This window comes from Cryptomeria japonica, chromosome 6, assembly GCF_030272615.1.
Source record: "Cryptomeria japonica chromosome 6, Sugi_1.0, whole genome shotgun sequence".
Lineage (NCBI taxonomy): Eukaryota > Viridiplantae > Streptophyta > Pinopsida > Cupressales > Cupressaceae > Cryptomeria > Cryptomeria japonica.
This window is the reverse complement of record NC_081410.1, coordinates 476961869-476984307: the sequence shown is the minus strand read 5'-3', so window position 1 is coordinate 476984307 and position 22439 is coordinate 476961869. Positions and strand designations below refer to the sequence as shown.

General features: G+C 37.1%; 1 protein-coding gene across 3 annotated transcripts in view; it reads left to right on the top strand.

Moving 5' to 3' along the window:
- Positions 1 to 22439, top strand: part of LOC131051018 (2-oxoglutarate and iron-dependent oxygenase domain-containing protein CP2) — a 147925-nt gene that overhangs the window by 56626 nt on the left and 68860 nt on the right. For all 3 annotated transcript variants that reach the window (XM_057985359.2, XM_057985360.2, XM_057985361.2), the window contains one exon: positions 20605 to 20729. In XM_057985359.2, the coding sequence (XP_057841342.2) occupies positions 20605 to 20729 (125 nt within the window). The remainder of the gene's footprint in view (positions 1 to 20604; positions 20730 to 22439) is intronic.

Genomic DNA, 22439 nt, shown 5'->3' with positions numbered 1-22439 from the left:
ACAAAAAGCTTGCAAGGTGAGTGGTATTTCATGTTGTTAATTGATGACTATTCAAGGATGATGTGTTAGATTTAGCTGTGAAGCCACCCAAGATCAATATGACCGAAGGAAAGCAAGACTAGAAATCCAAAGATGAACAAAACTCCTCACTCCCTCAACACTAAACCGACACTCATGATCAAGTGAGTTAGTGAACTTAGCATAGGGAGAGGTGAGGGCTGTTTAGATAACAATATATGGGCATATAAAACCAAGAGGAATAATAATTCCCAATTGCCCAAAGTAGGAGGGAGTTACCTATTTGGTAAATGCCAAATTCATGGTTATGCCAACTCAGGTAAGGATTAACAAATGGTTACGGGAGGTTGCAAATAAATCCAAAAGAGGGTTTGACATTCAACTACACAAAGGTGGGTGTGAGTGACACATGTGATTGAAGGATTATGCCACGTGTCCACATCCTAACCATTGCAATATAACCTAAGCAAGCTTAGTAATGTGTGTAGGAAAAATAAATATTCCCTAACATAAGGAAAAAAAATACACTAACACCTCCCTTAAACGTAGCTTAGGTGGGTGGAAAGACACAAAATGGGTCTCGGCTACAAGCCCATGTTAGGTGCCCATGTACAAAACAACGCCTCACAAACGGAGAAAAGGAGAAAACCTAGTGGGACAAAACTCCTCCACAAAAGAGAGAAAAGAAAACAAGTTTCCCAACACAAGAAAGAATCCCATGGAAGGAAGGAATTCCCTCCAAAATAGAAAGGATAAGAAAGACTATGTAGTCTTCCTTCAAGTAGTCAACTGTGCTAGTGGTTGATGCTCGAAACTGGATGTAGATGGACCACGATTGTCGAACAATGTTCCTCCCCTTACGAATAAACAAAACAAATATGTATGAATAACATTTTCTCATTCCTGAAAGGGATATGAAGGAAGAAAGTGCAAAATTTATGAAGTCTCTGACAATTGCTCATGTGTCTCTATGTCGATGCCGAAAGTTGTCACTTTCAAATTAGGCGTTCTAGGCCACACTAATGAAGATGACAATCCAAAATCTAGTAGAGATGTATGTATAACAAGATCCACATACTCCAATATCTCCTCTAAAGATAAAGGCGCCTCCTCAAAATGTTGCTAAAAAATATCCACACATGTCAAATTGTGATGAATAATCATATGGAGAATGAACGAGAGGATCCAAAAGTTCCTATACAACAGTAGAAGAAGAATCAATCTCATCAAAGAGAAGATGAATGTCATGAATAGTTTCTTTGAGTCTGATATATGAGACTCTACAAACAAACTTGCAATGTCTGCCAAGTAGTCATATTAATGAACTATATCTGGAAGACAATGTTCTTCATGCTGCATTGAATCACAAGTAGCCATGAATGTAGCAACACAATTATCCTTAGAAGCAACAATAGATGGAGGAGAAGGCATGCAAGGCTCAAGAATTGAATCTGATGTGAGAATACCCAAGTTCAAGTAACCAAAGTTCTCCTCAAAATCAAAGTTCATACTAGGAGTGTGGTCAACAGCCAAAGGATTAGAATCATCGTTAGGTGCAAAGTCTAAAAAGTTGTATAATTGAGATGCATGATCAACTATCTCAATAGCAATTATCTCTCTTCTTTCCAAATCTCAATTGAAATTGGATCAAGTGTGAATTCCACAGTCTTCCCTGTTCTACCATGGGTGATCTAATAGATGGAAAGAAGATTGTTTGATAGATGAGGTACACACAAAACATCATTGAAAATTTGAAAGTGCCATCCCCAATATTAATTGAACTGTTCCCAATTACACTCATGTAAATGTTGTTGCCCATCATAATAGGTGGCATACCACAAGGCTCAAAAGAAGAGAACATAGATTGTGTAGAAGCCATATGATGAGAAGCTCCAAAATCTAAGAGCCATCTCCTTGATTCAAAACTTGTAGAAGCACAAAGCGTTTTACCTTTGTTCTTTAGCTACTTCAGAAGCAAGTCCCGCATGACCTTTTACCTTAGCAGGTCTTGATTGTTTTGAATGGGAAGAAAAAGTTGACTTGGACATTCTAGAAGGTAGATTGATGTTGTTGCGTTTAAGATGTTTTAGTTCATCAACATCCTTCTTATAACAAGAATGTTCTTCATGTCTAGTCATCTTGCAATATGCACAACTAGGCTTCTCCTTCTTAGATGAATTGTCTTTTGAAAATGATTTATTTTGTGCTTGATTTGTATGTGGGTTTTTCTTCAAGTGCATTTTTTCCTTGTTAGATTGTCTTGACTCTTTCTGCCCTTTAGGCTTGCTAACCAACAAAGCTTGATTCTTTGATTGCTTAATGAGACCCATAGAAAAAAACTTTGGTTGTTCACATATTAAGATCTTAGAAAAAGGATTCAAATGAAGGCTTAACATAAGTCGATTCCATAGTTAGCCCGTGAGTATTAAAACTAGAAACAAAAGATGCATTATAGAACCAAGTTTGTTCAATACATCATAGACCAACTGAATGTCCTTTTTCTCAATGCCACATCCTTTACATTGTGCTCTCAAATCATTAACTTTAGCTATGAATTCTTGGATGTTGTCAAAGTTATTTGGATGAAGGCTCTTCAAATCATTATCAATTGTTGTACCATCATTTGTACCATATAATGTTTTTAACTTTTACCAAGCTTCATGTGAACTTTTACATTCTTCAGTTTGAAACATTAAATCAAGGGAAATAAAACTACAAAGACATCTAAGAGCTTTTGTTTGTTCAAGCATCCATTTTAGCTTTTCCTTATCATCTGTAGGTTCAACTACTTTTTCTTCAACATATGGAGTATAACCAAGTTGCATTAGGGTGTTCCTTGGATGTTGTTGCCAAGTTGCATAGTTAGATGGTGTTCGTAACGGAACCTTAGAATGATCCATGTGTAGAAAAATAAGAGCACAAGAAGCAGATTAGAAAACACACACAACAAGAGAACCCCCCCTTTTCTCTCAATCAAGAATCCTCCCCAACAAAAAATGATTGTAGCACTTAACAAATTAGTGCGTTTACAATGTCCAAAAATGGACTCAAATACTGAAATTACAATAAAATCTCAGAATGAGAACTGTAAAATAGCAGCAATGTGTACTTAGAAAAATATTAACTTTCAAAAAAAGAAGCACCTCGATCCGAGGTCATATGTGAAAGTTACATTCGTTTGAAGTTAAAAAAAGGAGGATTGTACTTTAGATCTGATGGGAAAACCGAATTTTTGGAAAAACTGGATCACTTGAGCAAAAACCAATTGCTCCATCGGGAAGATGACAAAATTCTATCCCAAATAATAAAAAATCTTGTTGTAAAATGCCTCTGTTTGAATGAGAACGAACTGTTTGAAGTTCAAGTGCAAAATAGAAAACTCCAATGGAGAGGGGTCCTTGGTTTTCAAAGTCAACCTCTGCCAAATTTGGCAAACTGTGACCAAAATAAATATCTTCCAGCTAGTTGAGATCTTCGCCGATATTGAAACTCACTAGTTTAAAAATAGAGCACCTCCACATAAAGAAAAACCACTTCTAAAATTGGAGAAACCGTCAAAACTAGAGATATTACCAAAAAACGTTGTACAGCCAAAAATGCTGCTAAGTTTAGTTGAGGATCCAAATTCTTTGGCGTGTAGACTGATGATGAATGTGCACCAGGTACAAGGCGTAGGTATGGATTTTGAAGTTTGATTTTTTTTAATAATAAAAATCTTTTTGAAATTTAAAATAAAATATATATATTAAAATTTTTATTGAATTTGGTGGGGGCCTATGCCTCACCCCAACTTGTGAGGGTTTATGCACTGGGGTTATAAAAATCCCACACAGGAAGCAATGCCACGTAAGTGGAGGCCTTGTGGGCTCCTCCTTTGCAGTACAGGGCCAAACAAGGGTATAGGGTGCCTTGTCTGTACTCTTTGAAAAAAAAATTAAATTTTTTTTTTGCTTCAAAAAACTTTTCAATACAATAAAAAACTGCAATTTGATTTCAATTAAAACACTTCGTTTTGAATAATTTTTTTTAATAACAATATTCTATTTTTCAAATGCAATTTTTTTTTTTAATGTTCATACCATACTATGAGCAGGGGGGGCCCTGTGGTCCACTTGCTAAACTTTTTTTGCCACAAATTTGATTGTCACCAAAATCAATGATTTGAAATTTTATTTTAATGTTTTTGGGCCTTCTGGACACAATGGTGCAGTCCGTTTGGCTTGAAAAACCATCGAAAAATCAGCTATGCTTTGGATCTGGGGATTAAACCTTTGCTTCAAACATTCGCCAATTTTGCCTCCAGTGTCTGATTTAGATGAAACAAAAGGCAATTCTGATTTTCTTGGTTGCTCGGAAGTCAATGGAGATTTGCTTCAGGATGCTCCCAAAATACCTACACTCAAAAGCAAGAGATAGGAACCACCCTAGAAATTGTAATTCCTTCAAGCGTTTTTTATTCTCAAGACATCATCGGATGCAAGAGAATATCATAATTTGCTTTCAAGAACAAAATCTTAAGAGATTCCTTAAAGAAAACTATTGCACAACTCACAACAAGCTCTGATACCATGTTAGATTTAGTTGTGAAGCCACCCAAGATCAATATGACTCAAGGAAAGAAAGACTACAAATCCATAGATGAACAAAACTCAACACTCCCTTAGCATTGAACTAGCACTCATAATCAAGTGATCTAGTGAACTTAGCATAGTTATAGGTGAGGGTTGTTTATATAACAAAATTTGGGCATGTAAAGCTAAGAGGAATTATAACCCCCATTTGCCCAAAATAGAAGGGAGTTTTACCTATTTGGTAAATGCCAAATGCATGGTTATGCCAACATAGGTTAGGACAAACAAATGGTTATGGGAGGTGGCAAAAAATCCAAAAGAGGGTGTGACATTCCACTACCCAAAGGTGGGTGTGAGTGACACATGCAATATAAGGATTATGCCACGTGTCTTCATCCTAACCATTATAATATAACCTAAGCAAATTTAATAATGTGTGAAAGAAAAATAAAAATTCCCTAACATAAGGAAAACAAAAACCTACATTAACGTGATGTGGGTAGCCTTTCTTAAAGAAAAATCTGAAGCAATTGAGAAGTTTAAGGCATTCAAAACCTTAGTAGAGAGTGATACAAATTTGAAGATCAAGTGTCTTAGATCTATCGGATGAAGCATACATGTGAATACATGTAGCTCATAAAGCATGAAGCACACACATGAATTAAGTCATGAAGCATACACATGAATACATGTAGCGCATTAAGCATAAAGCATACACATGAATTCACTTTCATAAAGCATATATGTGAATACACGTAGCACATAAAACATGAAGTACACACATGAATTCACTTAAGTCATGGAGCATATGTTTACTTCCTATGGTGTGGGTTCTTAGACTACCAAAAGTAAACAAAAATTATACAACACATGAATCGACACAGAACATAGAACTTACAACAACACATGGCAGCAAAATATATCTTTATTCGCACATGCAATTGTTACAGAGAAGAAAACCAGAGATGGTTGGCCAAGGATTACAATTGACCCCACTATTCCCTACTACTTTCCTTGGCTGTACACAACACATTTAAAGAACCCGAAGGTTGCCGAGAGGAACACAACCATTAACCAACCGACACATTAACTACTCGAGAGTGACAACCCACTCAATACAAACAATTAATACATTGTCAGATAACAAATATTATAAAACATAACGATAGGCATTATACGACGACTACATCATCCCCCCCAAAAGAAAAAGTCGTCTTCCAAACAAGTAAAAATCAAGTAATATTTGGGAAGACTAATGACAAACAATGACTTGGACTTGACAACCTCAGCTTGTAGTGTACGTCCCAAATCAAATGGGGGTTTGGGGGCAATGCCCCTAGCGGGGTCAAGGGGCAGCGCCCCTTGCGGGGTTGAGGAGTAGGGCAGCGCCCCAACCACCAACACCAAATTTAGACCTTCAAAACCACATAGAACTCCATGGCGCACATGATTTTCATGATTTTTGAAGATGCCAGAAACAATGTTGATGAAGCCAAAAAATGGATATTTCTTAGTGTTTAACCACAAACCAAGTGACATTTCCACGTACAACTTGCAACTTTTACAAACTTGTGGCCTTGACTCATTCTTCAAGTATGGGCTTGATTGGTTTTCTACGTACGGTTTAGTGTTTCGGTACGATGTCTTTGAATTCAAGTATGAGTCCTCTGTATCGTACGACTTCTCCTCTACCCCATACGAACTTCTGTACCGTCATGTGTGGGTCCATGTACGACCTCAATCCATGCGTCCTCTTCTCCTGCCCATACAGTATGTGAGCTGGTCCCACGTACTATAAATTACATTGGCTAACACCAACAAATCTCGAAATATTATCTCTTTGAAAATGATGATAGCTAAATATAGTCTAAGATATTGTTAAAAATGGGCTAAAAATAGACTTTTGGATAGCTGGCGTTGAATGCTTTTGATGGTTTTTTAGCTTTTCCTATGATTATGACTAACCCTTCTAGTACATCTAAAAATCTTGAAAAATTTACTTTGTTGTTTTGAGTCCCTTTGATAGATGAGTTTGTTTGCTTTTCATAGTCACCAATACACTATTAAACAATGTTACCCTAGGTTTCCAGGATGGGGATGACAGGGATGGCAAAGGGGACGATATAAGAAATAGGGAAAATTTAAAACATATAGGGAAATTTTAAATATTCATATGATAACATTAACAAATAAAATACTAAAAAGATGCTTTGAATTATGAAGTTAAATCTGCCATTCATGCTTGTGAAAGCTATAAATTAACCCTTGACCTCAGAGTTTAAATTTTGAACTGCATTTGTGCCATTGCAATCTATTCAAATGCATGGGCTATGAAAAATAAGTGTAAGTAGTAAGAATTAACATGCCACTATCTAAATATCATATATTAATTTAGTTGAGTAGAATGACTTACTATGGACATCTAAATGAAGAATCCAATAGATGTGGAAAATTGATGAGCATGGAGTAATGGTCAATGTTTATGTTTTTGAATGAGGCACAACAAAGGCTAAAATCAATGGAGCAACTTCAATTCCCAAAATTATTTACCATGTCATAGCTTGCTGCATAAACCACCAAGATTGAAGTATATGAAAATGAAATCAAACAGTAATAAAATGAGATTTTTCCCATTTAGAGAGACTTGGGGTGTGGGAGCACACCAAAAATGACTAATTTATTTATTTATTTTAATTGCTTTGTGTTTTTTTAATTTTTAAAATTGGGTTGGAAAATTAAGGACGACCTGCCACTTCCTTTCTTTTTGCTTCATGTCCCCACATTTTAGAGACACTTTCAAAGCTTTTTGATTTGTTGGGGACAGCTCAAGGATGTCCCCAATGCATTCCCACATCCTTGGAATGTCGTAGAAATTGGAATATGTCAAAAAGTGATGGGGACATGCCCTAGAGTTTCCTTGCTACAAAATAGACTTTGAACAAGTATTTTTGATTTCATTTGTATATGTGTACTTCAACACTGGGTGTGCATGTCTAAACTTGAGTTAAAATAATTTGAAAAATTTGAAATATCTTTTTGGTGAGGTGCACACTTGTACCCTTGCACAAATATCTATACATTGGTTTGGAATCTTTGCATTTAACATTGGAGTTATCCTTCATGAATTGCACCCTCATTCCCTAGACGTGCACCTCACTATGAGTTTGAGCTTGTTTTGAAAAAAAAGCTGTTTACTATAGACATGCTCTTCTATGAATGAATTTCACTCTTTTGCAAAATTGAACTCCAAGTGCATTATAGTGGGCATCTATGTATGTGCCTAACATTCTCTATAAATCAATGTATTTAATCTACCAGGCGCATGTTTATCCACTAGATTTTACACTTATGAAGTTCAAAAGTAGAATGCTCTATAAAGCTGCACCCTTTTAGCTTGGAATTTACACTTTGAAAGTGTTTTGCTCTACATCAGTTGTGCACTTGTATATTGGTGTTGGTCTTTGTCTTCCAAACAAAATATAATGCTTTCGTGAGGTGAACACGTAGACACTGGGTGTGCACTTGTATGCTATCTGCTTTTATTTGATCAATTGTGTCTCCCCTTCTTTAATAAATGCATACTTGGAATAGGGAATAAGGTGTTTGGACCATAGTTATGAGCTCGGACTTGGCAAGCATGACTCAAAGTCGACAAGCATGACTTGGACTCGACAAACATGACTCAGACGTGGACCCAGACTCGGACTTGGACTCGAGACTCAACGAAGACTTGGCAAAGTGAAAATGCTAAGAAATTTAGTTATTTTTTAGGATTTAAAACTTGTTTTATGCATTCTTTATTAAATAAACCTTAAAGACACAATAACATGACAAATAGAAGCTAATTCGATCACATACACAAGTATATATTGATCACATAAATATAAACGCAAATTGTAGTTGAAGGAAATAGAACATTTAGATATATAATATTCTCAAATGTATATAAAACTCAAGGAAGTAAAATACTTAGATATATAATATTGTCAAATGTATACGAAACTCATGGAATATGAAATCCATGACATCAAATGTTCCAAACAAATATCAAAACAATAACTAGAAGTTTATGGCTTAGAGGAGCTTGCATCCTTCCTATGAAGATGTCTAAGGTAGGTCCTTGATGATGCAACAACCATAATCTCTGTCTATGACTTTGTACCACCCACACCAATATCAATTGCGCCTCTGTCTACTCTTGTTCTATCCTTCTCTGCCATGGCTAGAGCCTCAGCCTCAACCTGTCTATCTACCTAGTCAACCCAATTAAGGTCCTCATCACTAAAGATAGGATCCTTAGCCTCAACGATCCACTTGGATTATGGATTGACCTCCTCTAGCGTGATGGGGTTGGAGTCAATGCCCAAAATGTCTATGGCTAAGATGAAGGTTGTGATGAACATAGACTAGATCATTCAACCTCTCCACAGATAGTCTATTGCTCTTCTTGGAGTGTATATGCTCAAACATATTCCAATTGCACTCACAATCCAAAGCGTTGCATGGTTGGCTCAATATGCGAATGAAAACATTAATATAAAAAGAGGAAAATTTAATTACATTTTTAAACTTAAATTATGCCCTTAAATATATTTTTACTTAGCTGCAATGTCATTTGACTTTCTTTGCACATTAGATGAGAAAAGAGCTCCCCTTATGCATGAATAAAGGTCTCTAGTTCCGTGGATTATTTGTCTGGTAACACTAGGCGACGACTTTCCTCTTGCTGAGTAGAGCCTTTTCAGGACCTTCTCATTCACCTTGAAATCAGGTCAGTATTGGAATGCCGGATTGATGAAATAAGCAATTGGATAGAGGGGCTTGGGAAGTTGGAGGTACCATCTCCTATCAATGATCTCCCAAATGGAACGATACTCACCCTCAACTCCTTCATAGATGAATCCCATGCCTTCCTATATGTATCCCATTGCGGGCTTCTCCCCATCAACTCCTCGTAGGAGAACCACCAAGGGCTCAATGTTAACAAAAATAAACAAAGAAAAGAAAAATATGAATAAAAATCAAAACATAATGTAGAATTAAATTTTACCTTCACAATCTTTGCAGCCGATAACCAAAAGCCTGGCTCATAAAAAATGTAATTTGCCACATCAATCCTTGTAGTGGTTGTAGCATAGGATGAGGAAGTCCACTTACTGATAAGCATATGCCTCAAAGCTATCTTTTATAGAATCGAGGATTATAATGTGACAAAATTAGTAGCTAATCTAGTTATGTCAGGATGAGCCAACTTTTTGGCCCCATGTATTGCCTCATTAGGCTAAGGACCCATGTGTGATTGTATACAAATTTACAAATATTTTTGGCTGAATCCACACATGTTTTGATCCATGGAAGCTTGCCAAGATCCTCCAAGATGAGGTCAAGGCAATGGGCAACACATGAACACCAAAATAATGTTGGGTGCCTCTCCATCAATAGTCTACCTGCAGCAACATAATTTGCTGCATTATCCATCACCACTTGCACCACAATCTACTTGCCCTCCTCAACTAGGACTTGCTCTGAAGCCTCACAAAGGCATGTGGCATTTTTTGCATTTCAGGAAGTACAATCACTTGAGGAAGAAACAAGAAAATTCAGCACTGGCTGGTTTCTTCTATTAGTCCAACCGTCGGTCATGATGGTGCAACCCTTCTTTCTCCATATCAACTGCTGCTTCTCTATTGTAGTTTTTACATCAGCCACCCTTTGTGTCAAAATTGGGCCCTTTAAGTCATCTTCACTAGAGCCTTTGAACCCCACCCCACCAAATAGTAATGGCATCAACCATATTTTGCCAAAAAGGAGACCTAACATATGCCACAAATAAATTAAATAAGATAAATATTGTAAAATGAGGAGTTTAACTTCAAATTTGAATTCGACATACATATAAATATAAAAATTCAAGAGAGAAAGAATCAAACTATAAATTTCAAAACAATCAAACCAAAAAGAATCACCTCGCTTCATGGAATGGATTGGTGCAATAATACCAAAAGTCTCCAGTTGCACATCTAGCTGCATCATTGCATCCTTGTTCCAACTTATTCTCTCAAGCGATGGTTGGGAACTAGGAGTAGTGTGTGGCAAAAAAAATGAATCCATCCTAGATTTACGAATTCTAGGATGAAGGCTAAGACTAGCACTAGCACTAGCACTAGCACTAGCACTAGGATGAAATGGAGGCATGGAAGAAGCCTCTCCAATATCACTAATGCTCACCATCTCCCCCCTTTGCATCTTTTCCATTTGCTTTTGCATCTCAAATGCTTCACCTGCAACTCATAGACAACCTTAGGATGTGCCTTTCCACATGACGCAACATCATGGGTGGGTATTTGTGCAAGATGGTATTTCAATCTATTAATGCCTCCATGATAAATTGTTTTGCTAAATGTACATTTCACCTCTCCTTTTTTGCCTAGAAAAAGATTCAACATATTTCCAATAGGGGTCGTGTTGATGTGTTTTTTATGCACTTCGAACACTGAATAAAATACTAAGTATTCTATCCTCTCTTGAACAAAGACTCCTCAAATGCTAGACTGCGTTATCAAACAAAGTGACTCCAAGGTTTCTTTAGTTAGGTCTTGACAATGCAAATTTGGTAGGCTCAATTGTAATGATGTGATATACTAGTATCACATGTTATGGTAAATCAATGTATTAAACAAAGGAGATGAAGGCTCCTTAAATAGATTTGCAAAGATGATATTTCTAAAAGAAACAATCGTGAATTGAAGACAAAAAATGAAACTTCCTAAAAGCAACTAAGATGACCACTATATAAATAATATAATATTATATTAATACCCTCCCTTAATGGTCATCATACTAACTACCCCACAAAAGACATAATCTGCAGGTCTTTTGGTCATAAATGCATAGAAGGCTGCCCCCTTTTGGTCATGAATGCATAGAGAAAGCTGCCCCCTTCTCTTTAGAACGCTCTGCAAAATGAGCTTGTTGCTGAGACACTACCTGATTCTGCAAAACTTTTGGAAATGACCAAGATAACCAAAACAAACTGAGATTCGTCCAACTTAATGTTGAGAAACAAAATTGTCCCTCCCTATAGCCAAAGATACAGAGAACAACTTCACAAACTAAAACCACAATTTTAAGGAGAAAATCAGTAAACCTAAATTGCTTCAGAAAGCAACCACGATTTTGTGGAAAAAAATGGCAAACCCTTGTGTAGATTGTTGCCCTAGCAACTCTAGGTGCGATCCAAAACAATTGCAAGAAACCATGATTTTTATGGAAAAAAATCAAGCAAAACCCTCTTTACAAAAAAAAAAAAATGATTTTTGGGAGAAAATCACACAAAACCTTGACACTATTTTTGAGGAGAAAAATAAACTAGACACGATTTTTGAGTAGAAAAAATGATCAAAACTAGACACGATTTTGGAGGAAGAGGAAAAATAAAAAAAAACCCATTAGTAATTTTTTCAAAAAAAAAACTATTAAACCAAAAGTAACAAAATCCCACACGAACAAGCAACTTTGTGAGTTACAGAAGAAACATGAGTTTTGAGGAGAAAAATCGATCAAAACCCAAAATAATTTTTTGAAGGGAAAAAGTATAAACCCCCCCAAATTTTTTTTTAAGGATAAAAACATTATTCCCCACAACTTCTTTTAAGGACAAAAAAATCATTAAAAAACCCATCACTAATTTTTTTATGGAGAAAAAATTTACAAAAAACAACACATTTTTTATGGACAAAAATTAGAAAACCCATGCAGAGAGCAGGTAGCAAAATCTTAGAATGTTGACAAAATGTAGACAAATGACCAACTCTAGCCGCAGGGAAGTCAAGCACAAATCACCAAACAGAAGAAGACTCTTCAGGAAAAACTGCTGCCCCGATTGTACCCTGCAATTTATTGTCTGCAGGGCCGTGTTGTACCTCACTGTCAGCCGCCTCCCAACAGACCCCGTCTTCCACTGCCCCAGTTGTTTTATCTCCACTTTCGACCGCCTTGTTTCCGACATTAACCCCGCTGGCCTGCTGCCCTGCTACTGAGCGCCATTGCTCGCCTGCTCCCTGGCCACCGACAACCTCCATGATTTGCCACCCCCATGCCGCTCGTTCACCGCCCAATAGCTTTGCCTCGGCCACCGGTCCACTGCTGACGCTTTCGATAGCTTCCGGCGTTGTCCTCCGACTCCCACACAGGGCACCGCCACATCGGCAGCCACCAGGCCCGACACGTGGCAGCCTCCCATTCGCCGTAATTGACATTGAAGCGCCCCCACGTGGCATCACATTACTCGCTCAGACTGAGCCACATCAGTCAGCCCCCGACGGGCCTAGGAGACACGTGGCTTGTTATGATTTGCCACTCGAGTAGACACTCAAGTATAGTCAGCACTGTACGTCCGGCCACATCATTTGTACGGTTTGCTAGGTGTCATTTTTTTTTGGTTCGACCACGTCAACAGTCCGTACTGTACGAACATTCACATGGGCAGGGAGACAGTTTTTTTGATGGCTAGATGACTATCAAATTTAAGCTCGCAGTTTGTTGACGTCATCATTTTTTGAAAAAAATTATCAGCCCCTCTTCGTTGAGCTTTTCAGTTTTGTAGTTCAACTTTGGAAGACCATATCTTGCTTGTTTTGGCTCCTTTTTGAGTGCAATTTTTTTTGATTTGGGCTAATTTTTTGTGTACTTTCACGTGGTGGTGTTATTTTTTGATTTGGGTGGACAAATGTTTTAGAAAATTCAGTTTTTGGTGACTGTACCTATCCAATTGCCATTTCTGCAACTTCCAGTACTCCGTTCAAGCTCATACGAACTCCTTTTCAGCATATGGTCCTTTTTGGCCAATTTGGCAGTTGTATTGCATAGATCTATCCTTTTGGTCCTATGCATTGTAGTTCTTAGCCTATTGCGGCAGTTGGAAAACAAAATTAGAAGTCCACTTTGTCATTGTTTGCAAGTGGCCTATTGTACACGCACTACATATAAAGTGCCAAAATCATCATTTCGGGGGGGGGTGGGTGTCTCTTGTGTTCTTTCATTTTGCTGCTATGGGTTCTCCTAACTTTCCTCTCTTAACTCCACATAATTATGCTACTTGGAAAATTGATGCATGGAGTAAACTAATGGAAAAAGGGTCAACTCATTACATTGATGGAACTATTGTTGCTCTTGCTGATCCTAGTGGTCACTTGGATTGGATCACTAAGAACACCATGGCAATCGGTACCTTAAGAAAGTATGTATCAAAAGATCTCATTTTTCATATTGAGTATTATACTACAATTAAGGATGCTTGGCAAAAGTTTCAAGACTTGTATGGTCAAGTTGATGAGATTAGGTGATATCAAATTGATAGTGATCTCACCATGTTAGATCCCAAGAACTTTGATACAATACAAGATTATGTCACTAAGGCAAAAGAGTTGAGGGCACAACTTAAGGATTGTGGCATTGATAAGAAGGATACTCTTCAATTTGATGGGCAAGCTTCCACAAGAATATGCAGCATTTGTTTCTATTTTCCAAACCCATAGGATGACAATGGGTTCAAGCTACACAATGCCTACATTTGATGCTTTCACCGACATCTTGATGATGGATCAAATTAAGTTGATAAGCATGGGCATTCTTAAGACTTCTAAGTCTCAAGCATATGTGGCAGCTCAAGGGAACAAAGGAAATCAAGGAAAGGACAACTCAAACAAGAAGAAAGGGCAATCAAAGCCTAAGGAAAAAGCACCACCTTCTCCACAACAAGGAGATTCATCCTCTTCCAAGAAGGACAATTCACCAAAGGAGAGACCTACTTGTGCCTATTGTAAAAAGGTTGGTCATGAGGAGCGTCATTGTCATTCTAAGAAGATTGATGAGCTTCTCCATATCCTCAAAAAGCACAACATCAATTTGCCTAATGCCTACAAGAAGGAGGATTCGTTACCTTCCACTTCCTCATAATCAAAAGGGAAAGGACAGCATTTATGGCTGCAACAAGTGGGAAGACTCACTCTTTTGGGACAAGAAAAGGACAATCTCTATGTGCTACTACAAGTCATGATTCATGGAGATGGCTTCTAGATTCAGGGGCTTCTTATCATATGGCATCTTCGCAGTCTATGTTCTCTTCATTTGAGCCTTGCACCATGCCACAGAGTTTGATGGGCAATCATACATACATGGATGTGATTGGGAAATGATCTATTGCCATTGGGGATAACTCCTTCAATGATGTGTTGTGTGTACCCCATTTGACAAACAATCTTCTTTCCATCTATCAAATCGCACATGGGGCAACAAAGAAAATTGTGGAGTTTACACTTGAGTTAGTTATCATTAGAGACTTGGAGAGTAGAGCTATCATTGCGACTGGGGTGGTGGATCATGCATCTTGGTTATATTCCTTTTGGGATTTTGTTCCTATTGACGAGGATGATTTTACATATGATGATCACACTTCTTGTGATGATTCAGATTTTGACGAGAAGTTTGGGTACTTGAACTTGGGGAGTCTCACATGTGACCGTTCATAAGCCTTGCATTTCATCTCCTATTGATATCACATCACCTATTGCACTTGATGATGCAGAAAGTGCTACAATTTTGCCTTCTTGTGATTCTTCGCGACACGATATATCTTGTCTTCCAGCTTCAATTTCTTGGGATGACTACTAGATAGACAGTGCAGGTTTGTTTGTGAAGTCCTACATTGCAGATTTGGGAGACATCATTGATGACATTCATCTTCTCTTCGATGATCCTTCTTTGATTGTTGCAAGGGAACACTTTGACCCTCTTGTTCATTCTCTACATGATCATTCTTTTGAGGTTGACATGATTGTGGATTCTTATGTACAACAGTTGGAGGAGGTCTCTTTATCCTTAGAGAAGACATGTGAGTCTTTGGAATTTGTTCTACATTCATCTCCACTAGATCTTGGAGTGCCTTTTTCAACAGTGTGGATCAGTACACCGCCTTTGGAGGGGGTAACTTTCAGCATCGACATGGGGACACTTGAGCAGTTTTCAGAGACTTCATACATCATGAGTTTTTTTCCTACATCTTCCCTTCATGATTGGGAAGACTTCATGGATACACCTTTGGTTTTGTTTCTTCCCAAGGGGAGGAAAGTTGTTCGACGTTCATGGAGCAGTTTCTTCATTCAGTTTCGAGCTTCTTCCATTGGTGCAGATTCTACATTGAGTGGGGATTCTTAGTCTCTCTTCTTCTTCTTTTTCTCTCACATGGGGGAGACTTTATCCTCACATGGGGTTTTGTTCTTCACATACTTCTTTGAGAGTTCTTTGTATAGTTTTCATCTCTCTTTTGGGGGAGGGTTTTTTCCCATTGGGTTTTTCTCTTTCCCAACTTTATGAGAGATTGCATTTGCATCTGTACATGGGTACCTAACATGGCCGTGTAGCGGGGACCCATCTTGCATTGCTTAGTTGCATTGTAGACTTAAGTGCATTCCCCTACGTTGTACTTAAGGGGGGGTGTTGGTGTAATTATTTATTCATCTTGGATATATTTACACTTTACTTAAGCTTACTTAGGTACATGCATAACATTGGAGTTTGCATATGAGACACTTAGGGAGATGTGCATACATTGGGAGTATGTATGTAGGAGAATTTCCACCTTTTATGGTGTGATATTGTTGTTACTTTATCATATCCACTTATTGTGAGATGATAATTCCACCTTCAGTGGGTGATCCACCTCATGTGGAATATTTTACTATTTCTACTACCTACCCCTACCTACCCCTACCTACCCTTGCATCTCATTGAGCCACATGTCATCATTGTGTGCTCTCTTGTCTCTTAGCCTTGCCTTTATAAGCAGACTCATCATACATTGTACGTAATTTTTTGATGATCTAGTCGATCTCTTTTGCATCTTGATAGGAATATAGTTTATTCTTGTCATATTTTATCTCTCTTGTTATTGTGCTATCTATTGGTCTCTTTGATCTTGGTTGCTTCAAGCATAATCTCACATCTCTCAATCCCGGACCCACTCTTGGACCTATCAAGACGAAACTCTCTCATTCTAAGGCTAAAGACCACAAAAATGTTGCTAAGAGAATACTAGACTAACAAAGCACCTAACCTAGCTAGTGAAAAGAGGGGTCCCCACTTGGAATGGGGTGATGTGTGAAAACATCACAATAGGTCCTTTCTAATTGGGATTCTAGACATTGTGAAAGAAATGATTTGAAAACCTCAAGGCTGCTGCAATAATGTCATTTATAAGTATTAAACTAATACAAAAAAATGTAGGGTTTGTTCCAAATAAAAAGTAGGGCTTGTTCAAAACACAAATCAAACACATCTAGGGTTCTTTCTTTGATCTAGTAAGATAAACTAAAAAAAAAGAATTGAAATGCAAAAAAATAATGCAATTTTGGATAAAAAACACAAAAATAAAAATCAGGCTCACATCTTAAATCAAACTTGAAATCAAATGGAAAATCCTTCCAATTGTTGGTATACACTTCTTGATTCACCAAACGTAAGTATGAAGCTGCCCAAATGGATTCAATGATGGATATTTGCTCTACCTCCTTGCTGAGTGCCTACAATGCACGGTAACTTTTGCTCACATTTGTAATGTCCCCCATTTAGCCCAGAGACATGTTTGTTGAGGATTAGCCTATACCTGGAGAGACATGTTTGTTGAGGATTAGCCTATACCTGGACCTCCGTAGGCTAATTGCACTGTACAGGGGGTCATTTCAGGGACTTACTAAATATAGTAAGTCAGGAGTTGGGCGCTTACTAATTTTAGTAAGGCAGTTGGACCTAAGCAGGAGACCTTGGTTCGTCATTCAGAGCCTAATTTGATGATATATAAGTTAAACTTAAATTAAATATTTAACTTATATTATGTTTATAAAATTAAAGTAACTTAAGTTATAAATATAACGTCACTTTATAACATTAAGTTATAACTTAAAAGTGGTCTTCCTAGGAGTGGGCGCCCATATGATGGCACAAGGGGTTAATTTAAAATTAAAACAATTTAAAATTCTCTCTCTTGGGCGTTGGAAGGCAAGAGGGAAATAAAAATTGGAAAAGTGAGCTCATTTGCTTATGCATGGATTATGAATTTCTCTCTTGCTATTGATATTGGGGTTTCTACAGCTTCTTGGGGTTTGAGAAGAACTTCCAGGTTTGCAGATCAGATTTGTTGAGACGAAAACCTCTTCAAATCTCTCTTCTTTGTGTGTGAAAGACCACATCAGGAAGAGCATTGGAGGCTTCACTACAGGAGCTTCATTTGAGCATCATTGGTGAACACCTTGAGGAAGATTGTAAGGGTTTATTTCAGATTTTATTGCAGGTTGAAGAAACAGATTTCAATGGCTATTCATGAGCAGATTTTATGAGTTTTACTGCTGGATCTGGACGCCATACTTCTGCAGATGGAACAGGTCTGATAAAGGCAGGTTCCTCATGTATTTAGGTGATAGCAGCCCTCAAACAAAGCCGTACCAGTCAGCCAAATCGTGGGGTTTTCTCGGACAGATTGGAACCCATTTTACAGTACTCTATCCATGTTCTTTGGGCGCCTAGGGTCATAAATCTGAATATCTCTTTGTATGAACTCTATCATATTCCTACAAATAGTTTGAAGCTGTTATATGAAGTGCATGTTGCTGGTCCAGTTCGGCATATGAAGTGCATGTTGCTGGTCCAGTTCGGCTAATGTGCAAGGTTGGAGTTTTTACAAATGGGTATGTCATAGTAAATTATGTTTTGTCATTTTATGATCTGGGTAGTGTTCATATTATGTAACATCTGTGTGTACTTTTCTGGGTTTATGTTATATGCTATTATCTTTTACATGCAAAGCAAAAACACATTCATGCAAACACATGCAAGAAAAACCAAAAATCCTTTGCACAAAAAATACAAAAAAAACTCATCTCAGCAAACTCAGTTTGGAGGGTGGATGCTACAACAATTCTCTTTTCTCCTTCTATTTTGCCAACAAAATGAAATGACAATGCTTTTAGGGTAGAGGAGCAAATGTAAGTTAAAAGATAGCAACTAAAACACTTTTTTTTTAATATTTTATTTTGAGTTTTAACTTGGTTGATGCCGTTCAAGTCTAGGTGACGAGTCTAGCAAGTTTGGTAGACTTGTCGAGTCTGTCCCAGACTCAGCCGAGTCTGAGTCCAAGCCCCTGAGACTCACCAGTCTTGTCTTGGCTCACGACTCGCCGAGTCTGGGTGAGTTCATGTGAGTCTCGTATCACTGGATTGGACTTTGATTTTTGATATGAATCTTTTGCTTTTGTTGGAGGTGTGCACACTGCTATGCCCTTGTTTGGGTGCATTCTTGTAATCACAATGCACACTTGACAACGATATTTGAAAAGATATGTAGTTTTTAACAATTCTCCTTATCAGATGCATACTTTTGATCCACATGTGCACCTTACAATGCAGTTCGCTATTCTGATTTTGAAAAAAAATACTCTTCATTGAGTTGTGCCCATGACCCCCAAGTGTGCACCTATGAACTATCCATTGAAGTGAAAAAATTCCATCCCTAGGAAGGCACATGTTTCTTGCTTAGGTGCATCCTCATGGCTGCAACTTGAACTTTTCTTTGAACATCATACTTAGGTGTGCCTCAATATGTATGTTATTGCTTTCTTCTTTCAGACACGAGAATATGGTAGTCTATTTTAGATGCACACTTCACAAGGTGTTTTGGATTTCCTGCTTATTGGTGTGTACCTACACACCAGCAATTTAGATTTGATTTCTTCTACCTTTCTTGTATATTGAGTGTGCCTCTAATGCTTTCTTCTTAGAAACAACCTTGAAATTCGTGCCTCAAATCTTCTAATGCATTGATTACAAGTGCACACACTTATTGACATGATTTCAAACTTGGTTTGATCCACTCTACATAACCACACACTTGAGCTTATCATGCACACTTGTGTATAGCTTTTGCATCTAATTTACACACTTCCTTTGGTGAGTTGCGTGCCTTTGCTTTAGGTTCACACCTATGAATTGGATTTGTCACTTTAACCTGATATTAGATTTTCAAACGTTGTTGAGAAAGACCTTATAGGGCAGGCTTGCACCTAAATACGAGACTTATGATTTGAAGGTTGAAATCACCTTTTCTTTATGAGGTGCACACCTGTACTCCACATGTGCACTTCTGCATGGAAATTTGATATCAAACTTACCCTTATCAGGTGCACGCACCTTTCCATTGGATTCTTTGGCTTTCTTGTATGTAGGTGCGCCCTCGTCCTTAGGCCTTATGGAATTTTTTAAACAAAACTTCTCTCCGTTGTGACAAATGTCTTTGAAAACTTTGTTCCATACCTTTAACTTTCATAAAAGCACCACAAAGTTTACAAAACAAACAAATTGGATAAGACCTAATCATGACTTGTATTTGGGGAAAACAATAAATGTTAGCTTAAATTTGACACAATATGAAAATTTTGTATGTGTACAATACATTCCAATATTTCTACATCTTGTTCCAGTTCCAAGGATCACCTTTCTTCCCTCTTTAAAAAATCTTTTTGTGTTGCTTATCCAAGTTAAAGTGTGTTCTTCAATGCACTTCTTGATAGTTTTGTGGTCGAAATGTGTGTAATGAGTTTAATTAAGGTTACCTTACCCTAAAGTCAAGGCTTATTTGTTGAAAAACATTGTTTTAGTTTTCTCTGGCCACAGGTAAATTGACCTACCTTAAATTTAGGTGTGCAATGGTGTCTTGCATGAGGATTGCCATGGTTCAAGATGCTGAAGGGTCTTCCTTATCATGTCATCCTGCTCCTTACTAAGCGCAAATGCTACTCTTTCCTGTTCTTCACTTTCTTATGTTGTAAACACGATTAGTGAATTTTGAACAATTCCCTAGCACACATCTTCCTTAGCAATCTTTTTATTGTCAGTCAAGCATAACATGAGGTTATGCTTTCTGTTGGCTAATAATGAATAGTCTTTGCTCTGGTTTTTCATGATTGCAGGCTTTCATGTAGATGATTCTGAGGTCACTTTAAATGTTTGTCTGGGTAAACAATTCACTGGAGGAGATCTCTTTTTCAAGGGTGTACGCTGTGATAATCATGTGAACATTCAAAATTTTCAGGAGGTAAGATGTGTGGAGCCCAGATATACTAGAGGGATTACCCTTGTTTTTATATTTTTTTTAGAAATGCATAAATTATTTACATGCTCCATTATATATTTATTTGTTAATTTTTTAATTTCCCTCTTTCTAATCTTTTGTGGACAATCTCTTTAGATCAACGTTTTTATTAGCTATGCAAGTTATCTTCTTTTGGCATACGAGTGATCCTTACTTTAGATATAGATGCACAGACCTGCCATTTGGATTTCTTTCACAACTTGTGCCATGAATTATACAGTTATGATCTAACATGCAATCCACATTTTGGTCATATTAGAAAGACAAAAATTGACAACTACAAAGTCATAGTACACAAACTTCAAGAAATTTAGGTTAAGTGACACAAAGGTTGTTTTCAACCTTTCAGAACAGAATTACCTTAAAACAGTAAACTTGATAAGTGTTTTCTGTTTGTAAAATATGCTTATTTTTGGAAACATTTTTTCCTTGAACAAAAACACTTTTACTTATGATTTAAAAAGGCTTCTTTGGAAAAAATTGGCTGAAGATGGTAAAATAGTAGTGACAAAAGTGTATTGTTCTGCCTTGAAGAATTATCAGCATATATTTTTACCAGTTGAAAATATGCTAGTAATGGTTATTTATGGGCTCAGATCTAGCAAAATACATAGCCTGGCAGAAATTTTTAGAATCCATAAAACTGTTAGCATTAAATTGTTAATCTAGAGAGCACTGGTACTTGCAGTGCTTGAAAACTTATCCTTTTTCTTATCACTTGGTGCAAACGTATCCTTTTTCTCATCACTTGCTGCAAGCACCGGTACTCTCAATGCTTGAATACTTCTCTTCAACTCATCATTCCTAATTAGCATCTTCAATTTGTGCATGAATTCTACAACAATGGAGGTTCTAGAGTGCATACTTCCATTATTTGACAAGCCCTCCATCCCCAAAACTGTTAAAGATGATAGCTTTGGTCAGATAAATATGATCATGAATGAGACTTACATTATTAGAATAATTTATATATGTGTACCAATATACATAATAATAATAATTGAGTTTATTATTATTATATATATTAATATACATACATTAATATTCTTGTCATGAATAAATTAAATCTGATATAAATAATCTAATGACTGATCGTATATCGATCATCATCTTCCAAGTGTAAATCTGTGATCATGCATGATCCATACCCTGTCGATAGAGTGTATCAACTATCTTCTTCGATTTACCATAAATCGATAATGTGTATCGATTTACCTTAATCGATAATGTATATCGATTAACTGATTCTTCATTTTAACATACCGATTGTGAATCGGTTGTGTTAACTGAATAGTTAACTATCAAATGTGAATCGGTATTTTTTTGTAATAATAAACGGTTTGTTAATGCATTATGAAACTACCGATTATGAATTGGTATTTGTTTGTAATAATAAACGGTTTGTTAATGCTACCGATTATGAATTGGTATTTGCAATAGTAAATGGACAGACATATCGGTGGAGAGACATGTCTGCACACGTGTGGAGACATGTCTACCATCGATGTGCCTCCCCATTTAGATATATATAATTCACAAACAGATCGATGAAAGAGTACCGTAATCTATTAGTGCAAGCCTTTGAAAGTTCGATCTCATTCTCAACACAGCGATATTTGTGATATAATCAGCAGCACTTGAAGTATTATCAAT